The sequence below is a fragment of the Rhincodon typus genome, chromosome 22 (assembly GCF_021869965.1).
Source record: "Rhincodon typus isolate 14 chromosome 22, sRhiTyp1.1, whole genome shotgun sequence".
NCBI classification, from domain to species: Eukaryota; Metazoa; Chordata; class Chondrichthyes; order Orectolobiformes; family Rhincodontidae; genus Rhincodon; species Rhincodon typus.
The window spans coordinates 46,729,439-46,752,698 of record NC_063353.1 but is presented as its reverse complement, the minus strand read 5'-3'; the positions used below and the strand labels follow the sequence as shown (position 1 = coordinate 46,752,698).

The window sequence follows — 23,260 nt, the reverse complement described above, 5'->3', positions numbered from 1 at the left end:
ACCTTTATCTTTGAAGCCTGCCCAGGGCCTGCTTTGATCAGGTTTTTTTTGTGCCTAATTCAAAGCAGATTCACACGCACAATGGCCACAGCTGGCTCAGATGCTGAGGTTTGTACAAATCCCCTCCCAGAGTCAGTGACACACTCAGCAGTGCTCTCAGAGATGGCTCTGCTACCCAGCAGAAACCAGGCAGCGTTGGCAGGTAAACGCAGTGTAGACTGGGCATAGCTGCCACTTGAACTCACATTGCAAGGGGCACTTCCTTGTGTTTTGTGAGGAATAGCCAGTGAAACTGGCAAATGAGGCAGACTGGTCTGACTTGTCTGGTATCTTTCAAAAATGGAGCTCCAGCATGACCAGCACATTCACTTGCAAGGCTTAACTGGACTGTTACCGGTTTGTTATGGTTTCTTACTGGTTTTCCCACAGTGGGGACCAATAGGACGTCTCCAAATCCCACAAGGAAGGTATAGACTTTCCCCACTCCCCCCATGTCATTCTGTCTTTACCATCGCTCCCCTTCGCCTCCTGTAAAGTGCCCATGGGCAGGTCAGAGTGCATGAGGGTCACACCTAACCCCTTCACCTGGTGCCCTGTTAGTTTCTTCTTACAAGGGGTGCAGGACCCACTTATTGCCCATTCCTAATTGTCTTTGAACTGAGGGGCAGTTAAGAGTCAAGGAGTCACATGTAGGCCAGACTGGGTAAGGACAGCAAACAGTTTCATTAAAAAAACACAGAATGCTGGAGAACCTCAAAAGGTCTGGCAGCATCTGTGGAGAGAGAAGTAGAACTGGGCTGAAGTCTCGAAACGTTAACTCTGTTTCTGTCTGCACAGATGCTGCCAGACCTGCTGAGTTTCTCCAGCAGTTTCTGTTTGTAACAGATTTCCAGCACCCACAGCATTATGCTTTTGTTCAAGGTGATAGTTTTGCAGCTAGTTCTGTGTTTCACATATTGAATTTAAATTCCACCAGCTGCCACATGGAGTCATAGAGTCAAAGTGATGTACAGCATGGAAACAGACCCTTCGGTCCACTTTAGCCATGCTGTCCTATTTGCCAGCATTTAGCCCATACCCCTTTAAACACTTCCTGTTCATATACCATCCAGATGCCTTTTAAATGTTGTACTTGTACCAGCTTCCACCACTTCCTCTGGCAGCTCGTTACATACACGCACCACCTTCTGCGTGAAAATGTTGCTCCTTGTGTCCCGTTTAAATCCTTCCTCTCTCACCTTAAACGTATCCCCTCTAGTTTCCCCTACCCTGGGGAAAAAGACCTTGATTATTCACCCCATCCATGCCCCTCATGATTTTATAAACCTCTATGAGGTCACCCCCTCAGCCTCCGAAGCTCAGGAGAAAATAGCCCCAGCCTATTCAGCCTCTCCCTAAAGCTCAAACCCTCCAACTCTGGCAATATCCTTGTAAATCTTTTCAAAACTCTTTAAAGTTTCGCAACATCTTTCTTATAGCAGGGAGATTGAATGTTTTGAGCGAACCTCTGGATTACAAATCCAGTGACATTAGCACTATGTTACCATCTCCCTGTGTTAACAAGACCCAGCATTTACAGTTACTGGGTCCTCAGACTGACTCTGTACTGCTAAACCCCCATAGAGTCCTGCAAGGAGTTAAAATCAAGCCTGGAGATCGACTGCAATGTTTTATCATTTCTGCCAGATCAAATGAAACAGTCTCCTGGTGGAAGTCAGTGAGTCCTGATGGTTTTCATGTGCAGGTTTGTCCTAAATTTTTCCCAGGCTGTAGGAAAGCTGCTAGCCATTCATTCCAGCCATTCTGCTAGTCTCTCATTCCTTACGGTAAAACTTGAGGTGGAGTGTTTTTCTGTTCTGGTCATGACCCTGTGATACAATCGGAGGTTTTACAGTGAGCTGCCCACACAGTCTCCGAAATAGAAGCTCACGAGGGATTAAAAGAATGAACAAACTCTTTAAAACAGCACTGCCAAAAGAATCTGGAATGATTAATCCCTGGGATGGTGTTGGCTGGAGGTGAAGGCAGAACATGTAGTCGATTAAATTGAACGAGTGTTTCACAACAAACAAGGAGGTGGGAGGCTGATGAGGTGTGTGGAAGGGATTAACTGCTGCAGAATGTTTTCCAAAGCTCCTTTTCCCGTGACCCTGCAGAGGAGCAAGTGACAGAGAAAGCATGCTGTCACAAAACAACATTTCTCCCTTGGCCACACACCCCATCACTTCCTAAAACCTTTGGAAAACCTCCCCCACAAAGTAAGTGCAGACATTTCGGATTTTGCTTTTCCTAATTTGGTGAAAGCAGGCATTAATTTTCACTTGTGCACCAAGTTCTATCTCAAAACCATCACTCTCGATTTCTCAAGGGTCACTTTAGAGAGTTGACTTTGTTTCTGATGCTGCCAGACCAAATGCGTTTCTCCAGCAATTTCTGTTTTTGATTCCTCTGCTGTTGCTACGTGATCAGGGTTCCCACCCTTATCTGCCTTCCAGAGGGACCACCCTCACCGTGACTCCCTTGTCTGCTCCACACACCCCTCCAGCCCCACCTCAGCTGGCACTTTTCCCTGCAACCGCAGGAAGTGCTACACCTGACCCTACACCTCCCCCCTCACCCCCATCCCAGGCCCCAAGAAGACTTTCCACATCAAGCAGATGTTCACCTGTACAACTGCTAATGTGGTATACTGCATCCGCTGTTCCCGTTGTGGCCTCCTCTACATCGGGGAAACCAAGTGGAGGCTTGGGGACCGCTTTGCAGAACACCTACGCTCTGGTGCACGACTGGGAGGTGCAGGCGGATAGAAGATGGATAGAGAAGAAGATAGGTGGAGAGGAGACAGACCGGTCAAAGAGGCGGGGATGGAGCCAGTAAAGGTGAGTGTAGGTGGGGAGGTAGGGAGGGGATAGGTCAGTCCAGGGAGGACGGACAGGTCAAGGTCAACTGCACCTCCCAGTCGTGAACCATTTCAACTCCCCCTCCCATTCCGTAGACGACATGTCCATCCTGGGCCTCCTGCAGTGCCACAACTATCTACCCGAAGGTTGCAGGAACAGCAACTCATATTCCGCTTGGGAACCCTGCAGCCCAATGGTATCAATGTGGACTTCACAAGCTTCAAAATCTCCCCTCCCCCTACCGCATCGCAAAACCAGTCCAGCTCGTCCCCGCCTCCCTAACCTGTTCTTCCTCCCACCTATCACCTCCTCCCACCTCAAGCCCCACCCCCATCTCCTACCTACTAACCTCATCCCGCCACCTTGACCTGTCCGTCCTCCCTGGACTGACCTATCCCCTCCCTACCTCCCCACCTACACTCACCTTTACTGGCTCCATCCCCGCCTCTTTGACCGGTCTGTCTCCTCTCCACCTATCTTCTTCTCTATCCATCTTCTATCCGCCTCCCCCTCTCTCCCTATTTATTTCAGAATCCCCTTCCCCACCCCCATATCTGAAGAAGGGTCTAGGCCCGAAACGTCAGCCTTCCTGCTCCTCTGATGCTGCTTGGCCTGCTGTGTTCATCCAGCTCTACACCTTGTTATCTCAGATTCTCCAGCATCTGCAGTTCCTACTACCTCAGAGCCATTATTTGTAGTTTCTGTTCCAAGCTCCATTCCCTAGGCTGTCCTCTACATCCCTCTCTCTGGCAGTTCTCTGCAATTAAACTGGCCAGTCCACAAGCCCAGTGTCAGATGTGAGTCCTCATATTCTCACCATCGCTAAGAGTACCTGCCTGCACATCTGGGAGAGTGTCTGACTTTGTCCCTGATTCAGCTCCATCTGCTTCACATCTCTTGTCCATACCTTCATTACGTCAACTATCATTTATATTGATGATTTGGATGAGAATATAGAAGACATAGTAAGTTGCAGATGACACCAAAATTGGTGGCATTGTAGACAGTGAAGAAGTTTTTCTAAGATTACAAAGGGATCCTGATCAATGGGCTGAAAAATGGCAGATGGAGTTCAATCTGGATAGATCTGAGGTATACATTTTGGTACAACAAACAGGGGTAGGGCTTATACAATTAATTGTAGGCCTTGGGTAGTATTGTAGAACAGAGGGACCTAGGGGTGCAGGTACGTAATTCTTTGAAGTTTGCGTCACATATAGACAGGGTGGTTAAAAAGGCATTTGACATGCTTGCCTTCATTGCTCAATCCTCTGAGTATAGGAGTTAGGACATTGTTTTGAGGCTGTACATTGGTGAGGCCTCTTCTGGAGTACTGTGTCCAGTTCTGGTCACCCAGTTATAAGAAGGATATTATTAAGCTGGAGAAGGTTCAGAAGAGATTTACCAAGATGTTGCCAGGTATGAAAGGTTTGAGTTGTAAGGAAAGGTAGGATAGGCTGGGACTTCTTTCACTGGAGCATAGGAGGTTGAGAGGTGACCTGATAGAAGTTTATAAAATAATGAGGGGTATAGATAGAGTTGATGGTAGTTGCCTTTTCCCTAATTTGGGGAATTTCAAGACTAGGGGGCACATTTTTAAAGTGAGGAGAGAGAGATTTAAAAAAGACATGAGGGGCAAATTTTTACACAGAGTGTGGTTTGTGTGTGGAATGAACTTCCTGAGGAAGTGGTGGATGTGAGTACAATTACAACATTTAAAAGACATTTGGATGGATATATGAATAGGAAAGGTTTGGAGGGATATGGGCCAGGAGCAGGCAGGTGGGACTAGTTTAGTTTGGGATTATGTTCGGCATGGACTGATTGGACAGAAGGGCCTGTTTCTATGCAGTATGGCTCTATGATACTCATGGCTGCTCCCCAGCATTCTACCCTGATTCAGTTTGAAGTTATCTAAAACTTTGCTACTTGTGTCTTAGCTCCCATCAATTCCTATTCCTCTGTCACCCCCTGTGACCACTTACCTACATGAGGTCCCAATCAAGCAACATCTTGAGTTTAAATGTCCTGTTCCTCCAGGGCCTCAGCCCCGTCTATCTCTTTAATTTCCTCTGACACCTTCCCTGACCAATCAGCACCTCTCTAATTTCGGCCTTTCGAGCCTCCCTGATTTTAATCCCTCCACTATCGCTGTCCATTGCCTTCAGTTACCTTGAGCAGTGGAATCTCTTCCCTACACTTCTCATCCTCACTACCTCGCCTTGCTCCTTTAAAGCGCTCCTTAAAACCTACCTCATTGGCCAAGTTGCTGCTCACCTGTCCTTATGTCAATTCAGAACGTTCCCATGAATTTATGACTTTAAAGCTTCCTCAGAAGGCTCAGGAAATTTGGCATGTCCACAATGACTCTTACTAATTTTTATAGATACGCCAAAGAAAGTATGGCATCTGATGCATCACAGCTCGGTATGGCATCTGCTGTACCCAAGACCGTAAAAAATTACAGAGAGTGGTGAACGCAGCCCAGTCCAGCCTTCCATCCAGTGACTCTGTCTATACTTCCCTCTGCCTCAGGAAAGCAGCCAATATAATCAAAGACCCCTCCCAGCCCAGTTATACTCTCTTACACCCTCTTCCGTCAGGCAGAAGATACAAAAGTTTGAATACACATACCAACAGATTCAAGAACAGCTTCTTCCCCGCTGTTATCAGACTTATGTATGGACCTCTCGTATATTAGAGTTTTTCTGCAACTTCTCTGTAGCTGTAACACTATATTCTGCATTCTGTTCTATTACTCTGATGTACTTGTGTAAGGTATGATTTGTGTGGATAGCATGCAAAACAACACTTTTCACTGTATCTCAGTACATGTGACAATAATAAATCAAACCAAAGCTGCTATATAACTATAGGATTTATAGTTGTTGTTGTGCTCACTATCACATAAGGCATGAATGCTGTTGTAGGAATGGGTAGGGGGCAGGGTGTACCAGGTCAGATGTCCACCCAGAACCCCACTGAATCACTGACAGTGGTCAATTAAGAGCTTCTGTCATCCTCTGCAAAATAATGAGGGAATCCTCACCTGAGGGATCTTCAGCTGAGGGTGTCTGAGGGAATTCTGGTGGATTGGCTATACAGTGAGTCTTGAGTGGTCTCTGGGGGTCAGGGAGGGGGTGGATTTTGAATTGGGAGGTGGGTAGAGAGGAGCGTGGTTAGTGGGACAGGGGAAGGAGAAGGTGTACAATACAGGCAGAGCTTGTCCCTGCTGAGGGGTCCCAAATTGCAAATGTTCACCAACTTGGTGAACTCCCAGCCCACTCTGCCCTCTTCAAGGATGCAAGCCCTCATCGTGGCCGCTCTGTACTCTGAAAGGTCAGATTCCTTCATTGGGACAGGCTGGTCTCGGGAAGCACAGAGCCAGATCTGGATCCCCGCCAGGATGGGGGGCCTGGACCTTTCTGCTCCAGCCGAGAGACTGTAACCTGAGGCAGGAATTTCGGCCTCCCTTGGGAAATCATCACCAAACATAGACCTCGTGCTGCCCCACTCATCCAGAGTCACTGCAATAAAGCAGCACCCATCACAGTGTTCAGCCATTGTAAACACGAATGCTATTGACATGCATCCTTCAAGTAAACTGTGTGAATTTTGTTCCAATGCATGTATCAGTTAAGTAAGGAAGATGTCAGTGTTTAGTGTTTGTGATGGTCAAAGTCGTGACCCCACATTGACCAGAGCATTAACAGCGGAGCGTCACCAGATGGCCTGGGTTGTAGTCAGCTCTTACTTAAAAAGGAACACTCTGTGTAAATATCAGATCACCGCGTGCATGGAGTTTGGTCAACAGCATTGAGCAAACTCCATGAGAAACCCAAAACTGACGAAAGGGTTAGCAATGGGACTGTTGTGATATCGCGGGAAAGTTTGCGTGTTAATAAAATACAATTAACAGACAGTCTTTTCTCTTCATTCCTGCAGGAAGCAAAAGGGGATTACTCAAGGTAAGCCTGAACAAGGATTTAACTGTGACTGTTTGCTAATCTGAGTGCTACTCAGTCATCTGACTTCAACCGACACATAGAGTCATACAGCACGGAAACAGACCCTTTGGTCCAAGTCGTCCATGCCAACCAGACATCCCAATCTGACCTAGTCCCATTTGACAGCATTTGGTCCATATCCCTCTAAACCCTTCCTATTCATATACCCATCCAGATGCCTTTTAAATGTAACTGTACCAGACTCCACCACTTTCTCTGGCAGATCATTCCATACACAAACCACCCTCTGCGTGAAAACATTGCCCCTTAGGTCCTTTTTAAATCTTTCCCCTCTCATATGTTTCTGCAGCCCATTATGAGAGTATTTACACTGTTGTTTTCTATTAATGCTGAGTGTTGAAATTAAGCAACTTCTGGTAGATAGATTGAAGAGTTGGAACAAAACCAAAGTTGCTGGAAAAGCTCAGCCGGTCTGGCAGCATCTGTGAAGGAGAAAACAGAGTTAACGTTTCGGGTCCGGTGACCCTTCTTCAGAACTCATGAGGAAGGGTCACAGGACCCAAATCGTTAACTCTGTTTTTTCCTTCACAGATGCTGCCAGACCTGCTGAGCTTTTCCAGCAACTTTGTTTTTGTTCCTGATTTACAGCATCCGCAGTTCTTTCGGTTTTTATTTCGAAGAAGTTGGAACTGTTCTTCTGTGAGAGAAGAGTCAAACACAGAAAATGTTAGAGACCTGGTTATACTGGACCAGAAACGTTAACTCTGTTTGTGTCTCCACGAATGCTGAGTTTCTCCAGTGTTTTCCTTGTTTGTTTCAGATTTCCAGCATTTGCAGTATTTTGCTTTACAGAAGAACTGAAAGATGTTTTGAAAGTCATGAGTGGGCTAGACAGAGTAGATAAGGAGAAGCTGCTCCCCTTCCTAAAAGTAAAGAGAATGAGAGGACATAGATTTAAAGTAGTGTGCAAAAGAAGCAAGGACGATTTGAGAAAAACTTTATCACAGTGGACTTCACCTGACAAAGGAGCAGCTCTCCAAAAGCTTGTGATTTTAAATAAACCTGTTGGAATGTAGCTTGGTGTTGTGTGATTTCTGACTTTGTCACAGTGAGTGGTTAAGGTGTGGAATATACTGCCTGGAAATGTGGTGGGGGAAGTTCAGTTGAAGTATTCAAGAGGGTATTGGATGGTTATTTGGATATTAATGGTGAGCAGGAATATGGGGAAAAGGCAGGAGATTGGATAATCGAATCAGTGCAGGCACGATGGGCCGAATGGCCTCCTTCTGTGATAATGTTGTCTCCATTTGTTAGAGCTTAACTTGCAGGCACATCCTCTGTCCCTTCATTCTATTGTCATTAGCTGTTCGTGCCACACAGAAATGCGTACTTTCCTTCCTTGTGTTTTCTCAGACTAAGGAAACTATCACTTGACAAAGTATCACATGAAAGGCTGATTGTCAACACTGAAGCTCATGAAATAGGAGGAGTTCAGCTGAAAAATTAGCTTGAGGACAGAAAACAGTGAGTTGTGGCCATAAAAACTCGGAGCAGGAGAAGGCCATTCAGCCTGCCCTGCCATTCAGTACTATCATGTCTGAACTCATCTCGGCCTCAACTCCACTTCTCTGCCCACTCTCCTAACTCTCTAACACGTTACTGATTAGAAATCTGTCTATCTCCTCCTTAAATTTATTCAGTGTCCCAGCATCCACTGCACTATAGAGTAGTGAACTCCACAGATTCATGACCCTTTGAGAGAAATGATTCCTCCTCGTCCCTGTTTTAAATCTGCTGTCCCTTATCCTAAAACTATGACCTCTCTTTCTTTTTAGATTGCCCCACATGAGGAAGCATCCTTTCTATGTCTACTTTGTCAGCCCCTTTAACATCTGATATACCTTGATTAAGTCTCCTCTCATTCATCTAAACTCCAGACAGCATAGAAAAAAACTGTTCAATCTTTCCTCATAAGATACACCCCTGACCTCTGGAATCATTCTAGTGGTCAATAGTTCTTTTATGGACTAGATGGTGATGATGACCAAGGGTCAGTGATTGGATCAGTGCCGTTTTCTTGGCATACATTTGAATGACTTGAATATTAGATTTTGGATAAAAATTTCAAAACCTGTCAATGATATCAAATTTGAAGGTCATACTGAGGATGATGCCAATCGACTCTAACAGGATATAGTTAAGCTGGCAGCACTGGGGGATGGAATTTAATCAAAAGAAGTTTGAGGCGATGCACATCAGTGGAAGGGAAAGAGAGAAGCAACACAAACTTAATGGCCTAATTCAAGACCATGACGGGGGGTGCGAAGGACCTGGAGTTGCATTAGCATAGATCAGGGAGCTCAGGCTTCATAAGTAAAAGCATTGTGTTGAAAAGTTATGCTGAACTTTTATAAGTGTCTTGTTCAGCCTCAATCAGACTGCTGTGTCCAGTTTGGGTCGCCGTACTTTCGGAAGGATGTAGAAGGTCATTGTGAGGATGCATGGGAGACTTACCAGAATAACTCTGGGGAGATGAGGACATTTAGCTCCAAGGTTAGCCTGGAGAAACTAAGGTTTTTCTCCTCAGAGTAAAGAAGATTGACGGGAGATTTGTTAGAGGTGTGCAAGACTGTGATTGTTTTAGAATAAGTAAACAAGGAAAAACCATTCCCATTAAATGATTGTGCAGGGAGTAGGAACATAAATTTGAGGCTTGAACAAGAGATACAGGGGGAATGTGAGGAAGAATGTTGTTTTTTAGCACATGATAATGTCCTGGAACCATCAGCTTACAGGGGTGGTGAAAGTGGAGATAGTGAATGATTTCAAATAAAGTTTTATGTGGGCATTTGAGGAAGATAAATTTGACAGTGGTGATAGAGCTGGGGAGTGCACCTGACTATCTTGCTTGGCTCAGAGATATCATTGGCTCAATGAGCTGAAAGTCCTCCTCTGCTGTAAATGACTCAATGATGCAAAAAGCAAATGCAAACTTTCTTTGTGTCTTTTGGAAGTCTGTGAGAAAACTCTCATGATGTATTTTTAGCTGGGAACCCAGACATCAATCAGGTTATTGGTACAACTGAGCCCCAGCTTGACCAATGAGTCTGGTTACTTTAGCAATTTCACAATGCTCATTTACAGAAGGTTCAGTGGTTTCAGATATTGAAATGTTAAATGAGTCTGGATGATTGACACTCCTATTGCTGTGTCATAGAAAGTAGGTTCATTTAATAAAATGAAAGTTATAAATGAAGAACTTCTTAAATTGCTACCATAGGGCTCATTGCTTCTATACAGTGTATAGTAAATGGATATGGAAGTACCTTACCTTGACATGAGGAGGCATGAAGAGTATCTGTTGAAATTTACTTCTGGCCTATGCTCACCACAGCTGACAATGGCTTTTTATTCCGTTTTTGTTTAGTTAACTGAATCTAAATTCTCCAGTGGATTTGAATTCTGGTCAATTGCTTTAATTGTGAGAGCTAGTCTGGGGATATGGGTTCACTGTGCACTAGATCAAAGGATGGCAGATTCTTTACCAAGATGCCTTTGACCTCTGCTGTGTTTGTGATCAGTATTGATGTGTTTGTTCCAGAGGATTAACAAATTAAGTTTTAACTGAGTTAGCCGGTATACAGATTGCTGACAGTGTAAATGTTGCTTCAGTATCATTCTGGGTCCTGGTTCCTGTTTAGATTTCAGCAGTATAATGTGGATGACATTCTGAATCACCTATGTGCATTAGGCTGAGGAAGTGACCGTATTTCCTATAATTCCTTTGCATTGTTGTGATGTACAGCTGGCACTTGATGTGATTTTCACATCAAGAATTCTCCAAAGTGAGAAACATTCCCGAGGACAAAATCTTTGTTTAACTTGCCTGAACCTTGTGTTTATTGTGGCAGTTCTATTTAACAGGCTGACAGCCAGTTCCTGTTGCTGAAGTTATTTAAAATGAAGATAAACTAATACTCATTTGTCCTAAATATTCATTCAGCATTCACTCAGACTCATCTTAAACAGGTGTTTTACATTTTCCCCAGAGCCTGGACTAGTCATCACTAGGATCCTTGTCAAACTGAACCTGGACACCAGCGAGCTTATTGTCTGGACCTTTGTGGAAAGCAATCGCCCAGCTCACTGTGTCCTTACTCCTCACATCTGGGGATTCCTGCTTGAAAACATAGCTAGTATGATAAAGAGCTAAATACAAAAGACATGCATTCGTAAAGCACTTTTCAGAACAACAGGGTGCTCCAAAGTGCTTTACAACCAATGAGATGGTTTGGAGTGTAATCAGTCCTGTAAGGTGGGAAAGATAGCAGTCAGTTAGGACGCTGCAAACTCCCATAACCAGTAATAAGGCAATGATCATGGAGTAAGGTTTTTATGATGTGGAATGAGGAGTAAACATTATCCTCAGGACAAAGAGGATAGCTCCCCGGCTATTTTTCAAAATAGCAGCCTTTGGATCTTCTCTCATCACCTGAAAGGCAGTGCCTCTGGTAGTGCAGCACTCCCTCATGACGTTCAACCTTAGTTTTTGTGCTCAAGTCATGCAGTGAGAGCCCGCAAACCAAGAGACAGGATCATGACCCACTGAGCCACAGCTGTCTGTGTAAAACTGGCCATCAACAGTTACATAGCCAAATATCCCAGCAGTATCCAGATTCCTCCGGAAAACCTGTGGAAATCTCGGCCGCAGAAAGCGGTCAGGCCCAGAACATTGAATATTTGTCAAGTTGGAGTTAGATGTAGTTCTTAGGGCTAAAGGGTATGGGGGAGAAAGCAGGAACAGGGGACTGAGTTGGATAATCAGCCATGATCATATTGAATGGTGGAGCAGGCTCGAAGGGCTGAATGGCCTACTGCTGCTGGACCTGGTGATGATCAGGAGGATGACAAGTAATCACAGAAGCCCCATAACCGGCATGACTTAGTGACCTTAGATGAGAAAGAGGTCATTCGGAAAATGCAGTGCACTCTACAACATTTAGAATATTATTTCCTGATTGATCTCCATCAGATGTTAAGAATCAGAATCACAGTAGAACCAGGGGCCTTTGTTTAATTCACAGAAACCTTACTCCTACAGCCTGTGTTCTGGCCAATTGCCTGCCCATGTCTTAGTAACATAATAACTTCTATCTATTGAACCTGTTTTTTACCATAACAAAATTAATTCTTACGTTAAACAGCTTGAGAGCAAAGAGACTAAAACACACCAACTGATCTTGCTTACTGAGGGGCTTACAATAAAATCTAAAGTTGAGTCGCAATGAATAAATTACATAAACATGAAGCAAAAAGTTCAAAGGTTCTGTAAGCGTTTGCAATTGGAGTATAGTGCAGGTGGAGACCTCCACATGTGACTGCATAAAGCAAGTTCGAATTTTAATTAAGAACTCGAATGTAGCTTGTAAATGGTGGAAAATTCACCACGTGAGCAGGAGGAATGTGTGGAACCAGTAAATTAAACAGGAACAAAGGCTCCTGCCAAGAGAATTTATTAAAACCACTGCCATTGATTGTTTAGTTTGTTCCCACTGTGATATTTGCTTAAAGCCAATCTTTGACCTTCAGGGCACTTACAGTAGTCCTATGCTTTCAGTTGATTTGTTTATTTGTGGAAATTCTGTTTACTCATTTGGGCTTTTGATGGTTTATCATTAAATCACAAAAATGCATGACAATGCAAGTGAAGAAAGAGTTCAATCCAGATTTCCTGTTGGTCACTTAGTAGAGAGCTTCTTTCTGCTGAAGGAGATCAGGAGCTGGTATGTCGCCGTGTCCCACAGTAAAGGAGTGAGCCATTCTGATAGCTAGCTCTTGTCATCTAGCCTGTGGTACATTTTCAGGACAGAAACAAGATGAAGAAGTGAGGGTGAGGGTTCCCACTCCTTGTTGGACCTCCGACAGTCATGTCCACGTGCGTGTCTTTTTTTAAATTTTCATTCTCTCAAGGGACCTGTATGTTGCTGGCTAGGCCAGCATTTGTTGCCCATCCTGACTTGCCCTTAATCTGAGTGGCTTGCTAAGGCCATTTCAGAGGGCACAGGGAATCAACCACATGGCTGTGGGTCTGAAGTCACGTGTAGGCCAGACCAGGTAAGGACGGCAGTTTCCTTCCCTAAAGGAGTTTAGTGAACCGGATGGGTTTTTATGATGAATGATAATGGTTTCATGGTCACCACTACTGAGACTAGTCATGGAGTCGTACAGCACAGAAACAGACACTTTGGTCCAACCAGTCCATGCCGAACATAATCCTAAACTAAACTAGTCTCACCTGCCTCCTCCTGGCCCATATCCCTCCAAACCTTTCCTAATCATGTACTTATCCAAATGTCTTTTAAACATTGTAACTGTGTCCACATCCATCACTTCCTCAGGAAGTTCATTCCACACGTGAACCACCCTCCGTGTAAACAATATGCCCCTCTCTCCTCTCACCTTAAAAATATGCCCCCTGGTCTCGAAATTCCCTATCCTAGGGAAAAGACAACCAACATTAACTCTATCCAAACCTGTCATTATTTTATAAAATTCTATGAGGTCGCCTCTCAACCTGCTATGCTTCAGTGAAAAAAGTACCAGCCTATCTGGCCTTTCTATATAACACAAACCTTCCATACCTGGCAACACTCTGGTAAGTCTCTTCTGAACCCTCTCTAGCTAAATAATATCCTCCCTATAAGTTCTTATTGCTGTATTTATTCTGCATGAGAATACTGCATCCTGTGGATTCCCACATCTGAATGTGAACAAAAGAACAGTCTCTGAGAAACAGAGACTGTTATGGGGCAAAGGACAAATCAGCAACATCGATGATCTCTGTGTGCTTGTGGTACCATGAATTTATCACTCAGTAAAACACGTTATCAACCCAAACACATTTCCTACGTGAAGGTTTTACAGGGAAGGGACAGTGGAGTACACATTGCTTTTGCAGAGAGCTATCACAGACACAGCAGGCTGAATGGCCTCCTCCTGTGCTGTAAACTTTGATGATTTTCAAAACCTTGGCAGCTCTATCACCACACTTCATGGTTGAATTAACCCACTCACTGTAACTCCATTTAAAACCAGTTAAAGCGATTATCAAATGAAACAAACCTTGAAGTATGAGAACAGATAAGACCCAGAGAATTATTTCAGAATAGCGTAAACAGTCTTTCAGAAGCTGCATTTTTAGGAGCTGATTTGTTAGTTAAAAAAGGACTTTGGAAGAATAAATACAACACATGTAACTCAATAAAGCTCCTTCAGCATTTGTAATTCTATCACAGGATGTGCACCTCTCTGTTTAAGTCTGGACTCATAAGATCATAGAATCGCTACAGTGTGGAAACAGGCCCTTTGGCCCAACAAGTCCACACTGACCCTCAGAGCACCCACCCAGACCCATCCCCCTACAACCCACCTAATCTGCACATCCCTGAACACTACGGGCAATTTAACATGGCCAATCCATCTAGCCTGCACATCTTTGGGTTGTGGGAGGAAACAGACTCAGGGGGAATGTGCAAACTCCACACAGACAGTCGCCCAAGGGTGGAATTGAACCCGGGTCCCTGGTGCTGTGAGGCAGCAGTGCTAACCACTGAGCCATCCTGCTGCCCCTGGCCATATTGTATTCATGACCCATCCCTAATTGCCCCTGGAGAAGGTGGCAGTGAGCTGCCTTTTTGACCCATTGCAGTTCCCCTGGTATAGGCAAACCCTCAGTGCTGCTAAGGAGAGAGTTAGGAGCAACCCCTCTCCATCCAAAATGTGCTCCTGCTCCAACAGGAGGGCAGTGGAAGGCCGAGTTAGATGCTAGTTAGATCTCAGCTGAGTCTGGTGTACAGCTCTGGGCACCACATTATAGGAAGGGTGTAAATGCATTGGACACAGAGTGCTGAAGCTGTTGACAAGAATGGTTCCAGGGGTCAGGAACTTCAGTGATGAGGATAGATGAAAGAAGATGGGACTCTACTCCTTGGAGAGAAGGAGGCTGAGAGGAGATTTTGATAGAGGTTTTCAAAATCATGAACGGGCTGGACAAGTGCAGATAGGGAAAAACAGTTCCTGCTTGTAAAAGGAACAAGATTGTCGTAGATTAAAAGAGATGTACAAAAGGAGCAAGGGGTGATTAAGGTCGGGACTGCACTGCCTGGAAATGTGGTGGAAGCAAGTTCAATTGAGGCATCCAAGATGGACATTGAGGTGTTATTTGAATGGAAATGGTGTGCAAGAACCTTGGGAGAAAGAAGGAGATTGGCACTGGTTAATGATGCCCATTGAACGAGCCAGTGCAGACACAATGGGCTGAATGGCCTCTTTCTGCACTGTAATAATTCTGTGACTTGTGATAAATGATTGCTGGCAGAACGGGGACACTTGAGTGGACTTTCCATGCTCGATGGTTTAACTAGCTGCCATCTGTCATTGCCGTATCTTTGGGCCAAATGATCAACACACACTTATGTTACTGTCAAACAGAGGAAACATAGTGGCATGAGGCCACGTCATTGACACTTCTGTAAGAAAACAGAATCAGGTGAACTTCTTTTCGAGTAAACCTTGGTGCCTCTCACCCAGTTCCTCCTTTCCTGACCCTCAGTGCATCGGGGTGTGGAGGTCATTTTAAGTTTCAATGCTTTCTTCCAAACACGTGATTTGTAGAAGAAGCAACTGTGATGTTGGAAACAATGTGCAGGGGAAAAGACGAGAGAATGCTGAGACACGATGGACTGGTGGCCTCCTTCTGCCTCATAAAATCCTGTGATTTTTTGGACAGAGAATTAAAAACGCTTCTCTAAAAGCTTGTTAATGTGTTTTATTTTTTCTGAATATTTGGATTTTAAGCGAATGAAGGGAGATGGGAATAGTATGGGAAGGTGGAACTGATCAGCCAAGATCCTGTTGAACAGGAGAGTAGGCTCAGGGGCTGAATGCCTACACCTGCTCCTATTTCTTACTTTCTTATTCAGTGTGTCTGTGTGTACCCACTGTGTAGGAATCCCTGTAATATAATCCCAAATTACTGATTGCCGCTGTTGCAGATGAGGTGGTATTGCAGGGACATTGATAACATCTTCTAGAGCCCGAGTATTGTCCAGAACTCAGGACCCATCTGTTGTAGGAAGCCTTGTTCATATAGGAGTCTTGGAATATCACGGACATTTAGGATAAAGAATCTCCTGTTTGCTTACTGCTGCTGTCGTAGGCTTCCTGTGGTTAGACTTCCCTTTCAGTGTGGAGTAGAATTGAAATCTGCTGTTGAAACCCTCACCCGTGGCTTTCTTCCCTGAATCTTGCTGTGCTGTCAGTCCTGGTCCACCTCCCACTACACTCACTCTATAACCTGCACATATCCAATACCCTGCTACCCAAATTCCCATATCCTAGCTCACAAAGTCCTGTTCATCCACCACTCCCATGCTTGCTGACTTACATTGGCTCCAGTCAAGTGCAGCATAGATTTTTAAGTAATTTTCATCCTTGTTTTGAAATACGTATGTGGTTTTGCCTGCCTTTCTCTGTAACCTCCAGTTGCCCTGCTATAGCATGTCTAAAGGTAACAATACACTTGAACAATTATGCATACATGATGCACAGCCAGTTACAGACTGACACACCCGCACCCACACTTGTATATGTACAGATATACACATACACATGCATGCCTGTGTAGATGCATACATATATAAACATGTATGTGCGGACATACCAGTATTTATTTTCAAACCATTTCCTGGAAAGTCCGCAGTAAATTGCATCTAATACTTGTTCTCATTCCCTCATTTCCCCTTGCCTATTTGGTTCATTATAAACCCAGAAACAGTCATTCCAGACCACACCAACATTTGAGAGTTTTAATCTGTGCTGGATTCTACTAGGTGGATGATTATTATGCTGGGATTGGAAACTGCAAACAGCTCCCGCCTGCTGAACACATATGGAATAAGAGCATAGCCCTATCATTAGCTCCACATTTACTCTTTCATTATAACCTGGTCTTTAATCACTGAATACGGTAGTATCCTGTTTCCTGCAAAACTCCCAAAATTGGGCAGTTTTCTGACAGTTAGGAGAAGTCAATGCAGCTAACTTTATGGAATAACATCTACTGTTAGAGAGCTTCACTAATTACAGGTATCTGTGTGAGGTGCACGCCACAGACTCGGTTATGAAGGTGGAACGGTTTAACATTGCTCTGTGTGGTAGTTGTAATGCATTGGTGAGCAAACTCAATTGAAACCTCTCTATTTTAACCAAGCAGTTAACCCGTAAATCTGCTGAGGAAAGGAATTTCTTGCAGTTGCGTTTGGAACAACTGGATTTCAGTGTTTGAACAGGTCTTTATTATTCATCCCAGCATGAGGCATGTGTCAGGAATGCTCAGTCGGTTTGTTTTCAGGCTTTGAGCCACAGTGTGTGATGTATATCTTGCTGCTGATTAAAGGATGAGCGTGCTGTTTAGGAACTTACAGTTTCCACTCACACGATCCCAGTTCACTCATTGGTGCGTGTGACAGAAATTCAATTGAATGCTCCAACAGCCCTGCTTATTAAATGGGAAAGTGGGCGGGGGGGATATCTTTGCGTTTATAACAGTTTAGGTCCCATGGGAATTGTCTCAAAAATAGATTGTATTTTTGAAAGGAGTTTTTTTTGTAAAGGTTGGCCAATCAGCACAAAAACATTCTGCTAAAGCTGAGTTTAGGGCACCTGCTTAGCTACAGCCCCTGTGGTTTCAGACCAATGGACAGCACTGCCTCTATTTTTATGAAGTCTCCCCATTACGCACTAAAATACAATAATCTTTACCCAAAAAGTAATCCTTGAGAATGGACTATTGAAAGAAGCCATTTAAAGTAGTTATGTTCTCCATGAGCTGCCAACATGAGAGTGCGAACCTTCATCTGCATGCTATACTCCACAGTATGACATGGCTTCATGGAGTAAATATGGGGAATCAACCATCCTGTGTTTGCATGTACGCATAGAGTCCAAATCCCGATGAATTAACAAGTAAGAGCCATAGATAGCCAGGAGAGAATCAACCAGTAAAGTACAGAGAGTCTTTTAGTATCTAGGGTCATAGATGTAAATGGGGTGGCACGGTGGCTCAGTGGTTAGCACTGCTGCTTTACAGCGCCAGGGACCTGGGTTCAATTCCACCCTTGAGTGACTGCCTGTGTGGAGTTTGCACATTCTCTCTGTGTCTGTGTGGGTTTCCTCCCACAGTCCAAAAATGGCCTATGCTCACCACAGCTGACAATGGCTTTTTATTCCGTTTTTGTTTAGTTAACTGAATCTAAATTCTCCAGCTAGCTCAGTGGATTTGAAACCGGAGCACCCAGAGGAAACCCACACAGACGCGGGGAGAATGTGCAAAATCCCCACAGACAGTCACCCGAGGGTGGAATCCAACCCAGGTCCCTGGTGCTGTGAGGCAGCAGTGCTAACCACTGAGCCACCGTGCCTCCCCCATTCTATAACCGTCATGGTTTTTTATAAACCTCTGTTACCACGCTTTAATTTCTTTCTCCTGATTAACCTTCTAATCATTTGTTGCCATTCTTTATATTCTGACCAATCATTTGTGTGTTTTCTCCCAAAATTTGATACTTCCCCTAACTTGTTTAGTTAACAACAACAATGGGTGCTCCATTTAGAATCGTGTATTTAGTTACATTTAGATATAACATATTCTTCACCAGTTGGTATCTTAGTGGCAGCATTTTTTTAAGAGATACTTCCATTTTCAATACACATCTGTGACCAACTTTACTTGCAACTCATTGCAGGTCGTTGCTGCAAATCCAGGTAATCATTAATATTTTAGTTTCCAGTAAAGTCGGTTGTCATTAATAGGAAGCGATGAACATATTGCCAGCAGTTGACCTAGGAAATACATTTTGCTAGCAGCTCCTCCAATACCCTGCATTACTCCGGGGAGCGCGGATCTTTTTCCTGGACTGAGTCAATGTAAAATATGAAGAAGGATAAGAATCATTATAAAGTCAAATGGTCCTGCTCCCAAACTCACAGCATTGTCTTTTCAATTATTTGTTTCTCCCCATCCTCCCCTGGCTGTATCCTGCTGCAAGTTAATCTCACTCTCAGAAGCTTTTCATTGAATGAGAATCCATCCTAAAAACCACTTCTGACTTCAGCTGTGAGTATTGGTGAAGTGCTGCTAAGTCTGGCTAATTCCAATGAGAGTAGGACATCACAGAATCCCTACAGTGTGAAAGCAGGCCTTATGGCCCATCGAGTCCACACTGACCCTCCACAGAGCATCCCACCCAGACCCAAACCCCTACCGTATCCCTGTAACTCTGCATTTCCCATGGCTAACCCATCCAGCCTGTACATCCCTGGAATTTAGCACAGCCAATCTACATAAACCTGCACGTCTTTGGACTGTGGGAGGAAACCGGAGCACCCAGAGGTAACTCGCGCAGACACGCGGAGAATGTGCAAACTCCACACAGACAGTCATCTGAAGGTGGAATCAAACCTGGGTCCCTGGCGCTGTGAGGCAGCAGTGCTAACCACTGAGCCCTCGTGCTGCCTCACAGTGTTCATTGTCATTGTTCAAATGAGGTGCCAGCCAGTTGCTAGAAAACTGGTTATCTATTGTAACAATTGAAATGTTGACCAGTGGGAGCCTTTAATATGAAGAATACGTGGTATTTTCTCGTGTCAACTTTGCCAATCTACACCATGAGTCACTGCCTTGAGGAGGTGGTGAAGTTGGGGGAGGGCGTGACAGAACAAATTGGGGGACAGGAAAGGCAATTTGGAAGACTGGAATAAAATATCCCCTTATGCCTTGGAAACTGAAATGAAAACAGATATTAGGTGATGCATTTGTAGAGAAGAAAAGTCCTTGTCCTCAAACCAAACTGTTTTTGACGTGTCTCAGGCCCATTTTTTTTCGTCAGGACTGTTTGTTTTACAACACACCATTCCTGACCCTTCTCAAAAGCCTCTCATTGTGTGTTCTGCCTCTGGGAGACCATATCACTGGCATGTCAATGGCACACTTGTCTTACACTGGGCAGTACTGACAGGCTCAGGCTGCTTTCAAAGATCGAGTTTCTGATGCTACAGTATTTCAGGGTGACAGACGGGGAGTAGTGTGTGTGAGGTGGGGGTGGGGAGGGAGTGTGTTTCATTAAACACCCAAGACACAGGTTAATGATCTTGTCAGACTTTGGTTGAAAGGTCACAGTCATTCACTTGACTATTATGAGTTATATCCAGTTTGGTTTTATAAATGGAATGTGTTGATTTAAAAAAGAAGTTGATAAGAAAAGCTTGTTTCTTTTTGTAAACCAGGCAGTACATGCCAGTGAATTTCCTCTCTCAAACTGACTGTATAAACAAGGGTATCGGCAGCCAAGAAATAATCTAATCTCATTGTACATTTCAACACAATCAAGTTTTATTTAGTTGCCAGAATGTAAAACTAATGCTATATCCCTATTCGGGAATTCTAACCTTGAACAAAATGCTGTGTAAGACAACAATCTGTATTGTTGGGCACAGTTATTGATCGACTACATTTAGAGCTGTTTAGCAGTATGCTTTCAATATTCTCAGCTTTGCCTTAATGTGCTGCGTTTCCCAAAGTTTCAGTAAAGTTTCCAGCTTCTGATTGTGGTAGCCACTGGAACCACTCAGTCATTGAATTATATTATGACACAGCAGGAGGCCATTCTGCCCATCATCTATTCTGAACCAGGTTTGCCCATCTGTTTCCAGGGCAGCTTTGGTGGAGAGCTGGGAGGTGGGTTCCTGCCTGTAGCAGGAAGGATATTTCAGAGTAAGATCTGGAACAAAGAGAATGATGGACTGGGCAAATGAGGCAGTTTGTTCATGTCCATTCGGCCCAGGTTCCTGGGCTAACACTCAGGATGAAGACTAGTGCTTGCTGACTGCAAGTATCACATGTGAAATGGTTTTCACACAATCGCACTATTGTATAAAGGGGCTATACACCTCAGTTATATCCCCATTCGGCACCTCCAGCCTACCCAATCATTCCTTGTTGCTGAATGTCCTTCCTTATTCTTGGCCATGTTCTTGGGAGAGTGGGAGAGGAGGTGAGGGTCATGGGGAGTGGGATAGGGGAATTGAGGGTTCGGGAGAGTGGGAGAAGGGAGGTGCAGGCCATGGGGAATGGGAGAGGGGAAGGTAGGATCATGGGGAGTGGCGGAGGGTACAGGGATGGTGGAATTTGATGCTTACTTCTGAAGAACAGTTTAAATGGGCAAATGGAATGGTCTCAATGCAGGTATAATTAGAAGTGTTCATATTTAATAAAGAACAGTGTTCAAAGATTTAATTCTTTCTAAAAACTGAAAGAACCGCAGATGCTGTCAATCAGGAACAAAAACAGAAGTTGCTGGAAAAGCTCAGCAGGTCTGGCAACATCTGTGAAGAAAAAAATCAGAGTTAACGTTTCGGGTCCGGTGACCCTTCCTCAGAACTATTCGTGTGGTGACACAAGAGCAGGGATCTTGTCCTCTCCCACCACCCAGTTGTATAGTGTCCACTCAGTGTCCAGAGGGTCAACCATTGGGCCTGCCCATTCCACGGAACCCTTACTACTTTAGTGTGTCAGGCACTCCCTGGGCAGAGTGAACACTGCAGAATATGTGCCTGTTGGGCAGTTTAACACCAGTTTCTCTCAAAAGAAAAAAAACGTTGCATGAACCAATTCCTTGGTTACTCACCTTTTTCGTTGATGAAGGGTTGGGAATATTGCATCCAAGTTTTTTGAGCTGGAGTATAGGTCGGTGGAGGGTACCAAGAGGCTACAAAGAGGCATATGTGTGTTGAGTGAGCAGAGTTTGTTTGAGGAAGTATGCAACTATTCACTTTGGTGATGGGAATGAAAAAGCAGACTACTTGTTAGAAAGGCGTGTGCACTGAAATATTGATGCTCAGAGATACTTCTGTGTAGCTGGCAGAAGAAATACAGAAGTTGCTGTTTAGGAAGGTAAGTTAAGTTTTTTTGCAAGACGGTTGGAGTAAACGAATAAGGAGATCTTGCTACAATTGTTCAGGGCTTTAGTGAGACCACACCTGGAGGACATGGTAACAGAGATAACACAGTGTGGAGCTGGAGGAACACAGCGGGCCAGGCAGCATCAGAAGAGCAGGAAAGTTGACGTTTCGGGTCGGGACCATTCTTCGGGAAACTACACCTGGAGGAAGTACTGTGCACTGTTTTAGTCTCCTCCCAGGAAGGATGTACCTTCATTGGAGATGATACAGTCAAGATTCACCAGATTGATTGCAGGTCTCAAAAGAGTGTTGTATAACGAGGGGCTGAGTAGTGTGGGCGGAGAGGAATGAGAGGAGAGTGTTTAAAACTGAGATATAGTGGAATTTCTGAATTCATTTGCAAGGAATTCTCTCCCCTGCTCACTTGTTGATTATATTCAAGTCAGGGGTCAATAGAGTTAGCACTCCAGGGACATTCGGGGATATGAGAGGGTTCACGACAATGATCCCAGGAATGAAAGACTTAACAAAGGAATGTTTGAGGACTCTGGATCTATACTTGATGTAATTTAGAAGGATAAAGCTGAATCTAATTGAAATATACAGAATACTGAACAGCCTGGACAGAGTGGACATTGGGAAGATGTTTCCATTGGTAGGAGAGTCTAGGACCCGAGGGCACAGCCTTAGAGTAAGGGGAAGACCCTTTAGAACAGAGATAAGGAGAAACTTCTTCAGCCAGAGAGTGGTGAATTCACTGCCACAGAAGGCTGTGGAGGCCAGGTCATTGAGTATCTTTAAGACAGAGATAGATAGGTTCTTGATGATCAAGGGTTACAGGGAGAAAGCGGGAGAATGGGGTTGACAAACTTATCAGCCATGATCGAATGGCAGAGTAGACTCGATGGGCCGAATGGCCTAATTTCTGCTCCTATATCTTATGGTCTTATGAGGACAGGGCAAGAAAGTAGAATTAAGGTCATAGATGAGCTCTGATTCTATTGAATGATGGAAAGGCCAAATAGGGTACTCCTGCTGCCATCGAGATGCCCATCAGAAATGCCTTCAAACATCAAGAAGCATCAATAACCCCACTTTCTCTCCACCTGACAAACTCTTGAGTAATCCAGTTGCTAGTCAAAAATTCAACCAGTGTCTTAAAGCTCCCATCACATGAAAGCTGCTGTATTGGTGGAATTGGTTGTTCACGGTATGCTTGTAGAACTGGCAGATGCCTTGTACTGGTTGCTGATAAATGAAAATGTGAGTTTGTTCATCTTAAAATATGTGCCACCGCTCCTGCATTCCTGGGTTTACTGGTACATCTCACACACACACACACACACACACACACACACACACACACACACACAC

General features: G+C 44.3%; 1 protein-coding gene across 1 annotated transcript in view; it reads left to right on the top strand.

Annotated features, from left to right (window-relative positions):
• Positions 1-23,260, top strand: part of frmd4a (FERM domain containing 4A) — a 341,550-nt gene that overhangs the window by 198,846 nt on the left and 119,444 nt on the right. Inside the window, exon 7 of the mRNA XM_048610012.1 lies at positions 6,846-6,868. Coding sequence (XP_048465969.1) covers positions 6,846-6,868 — 23 coding nt within the window. The remainder of the gene's footprint in view (positions 1-6,845; positions 6,869-23,260) is intronic.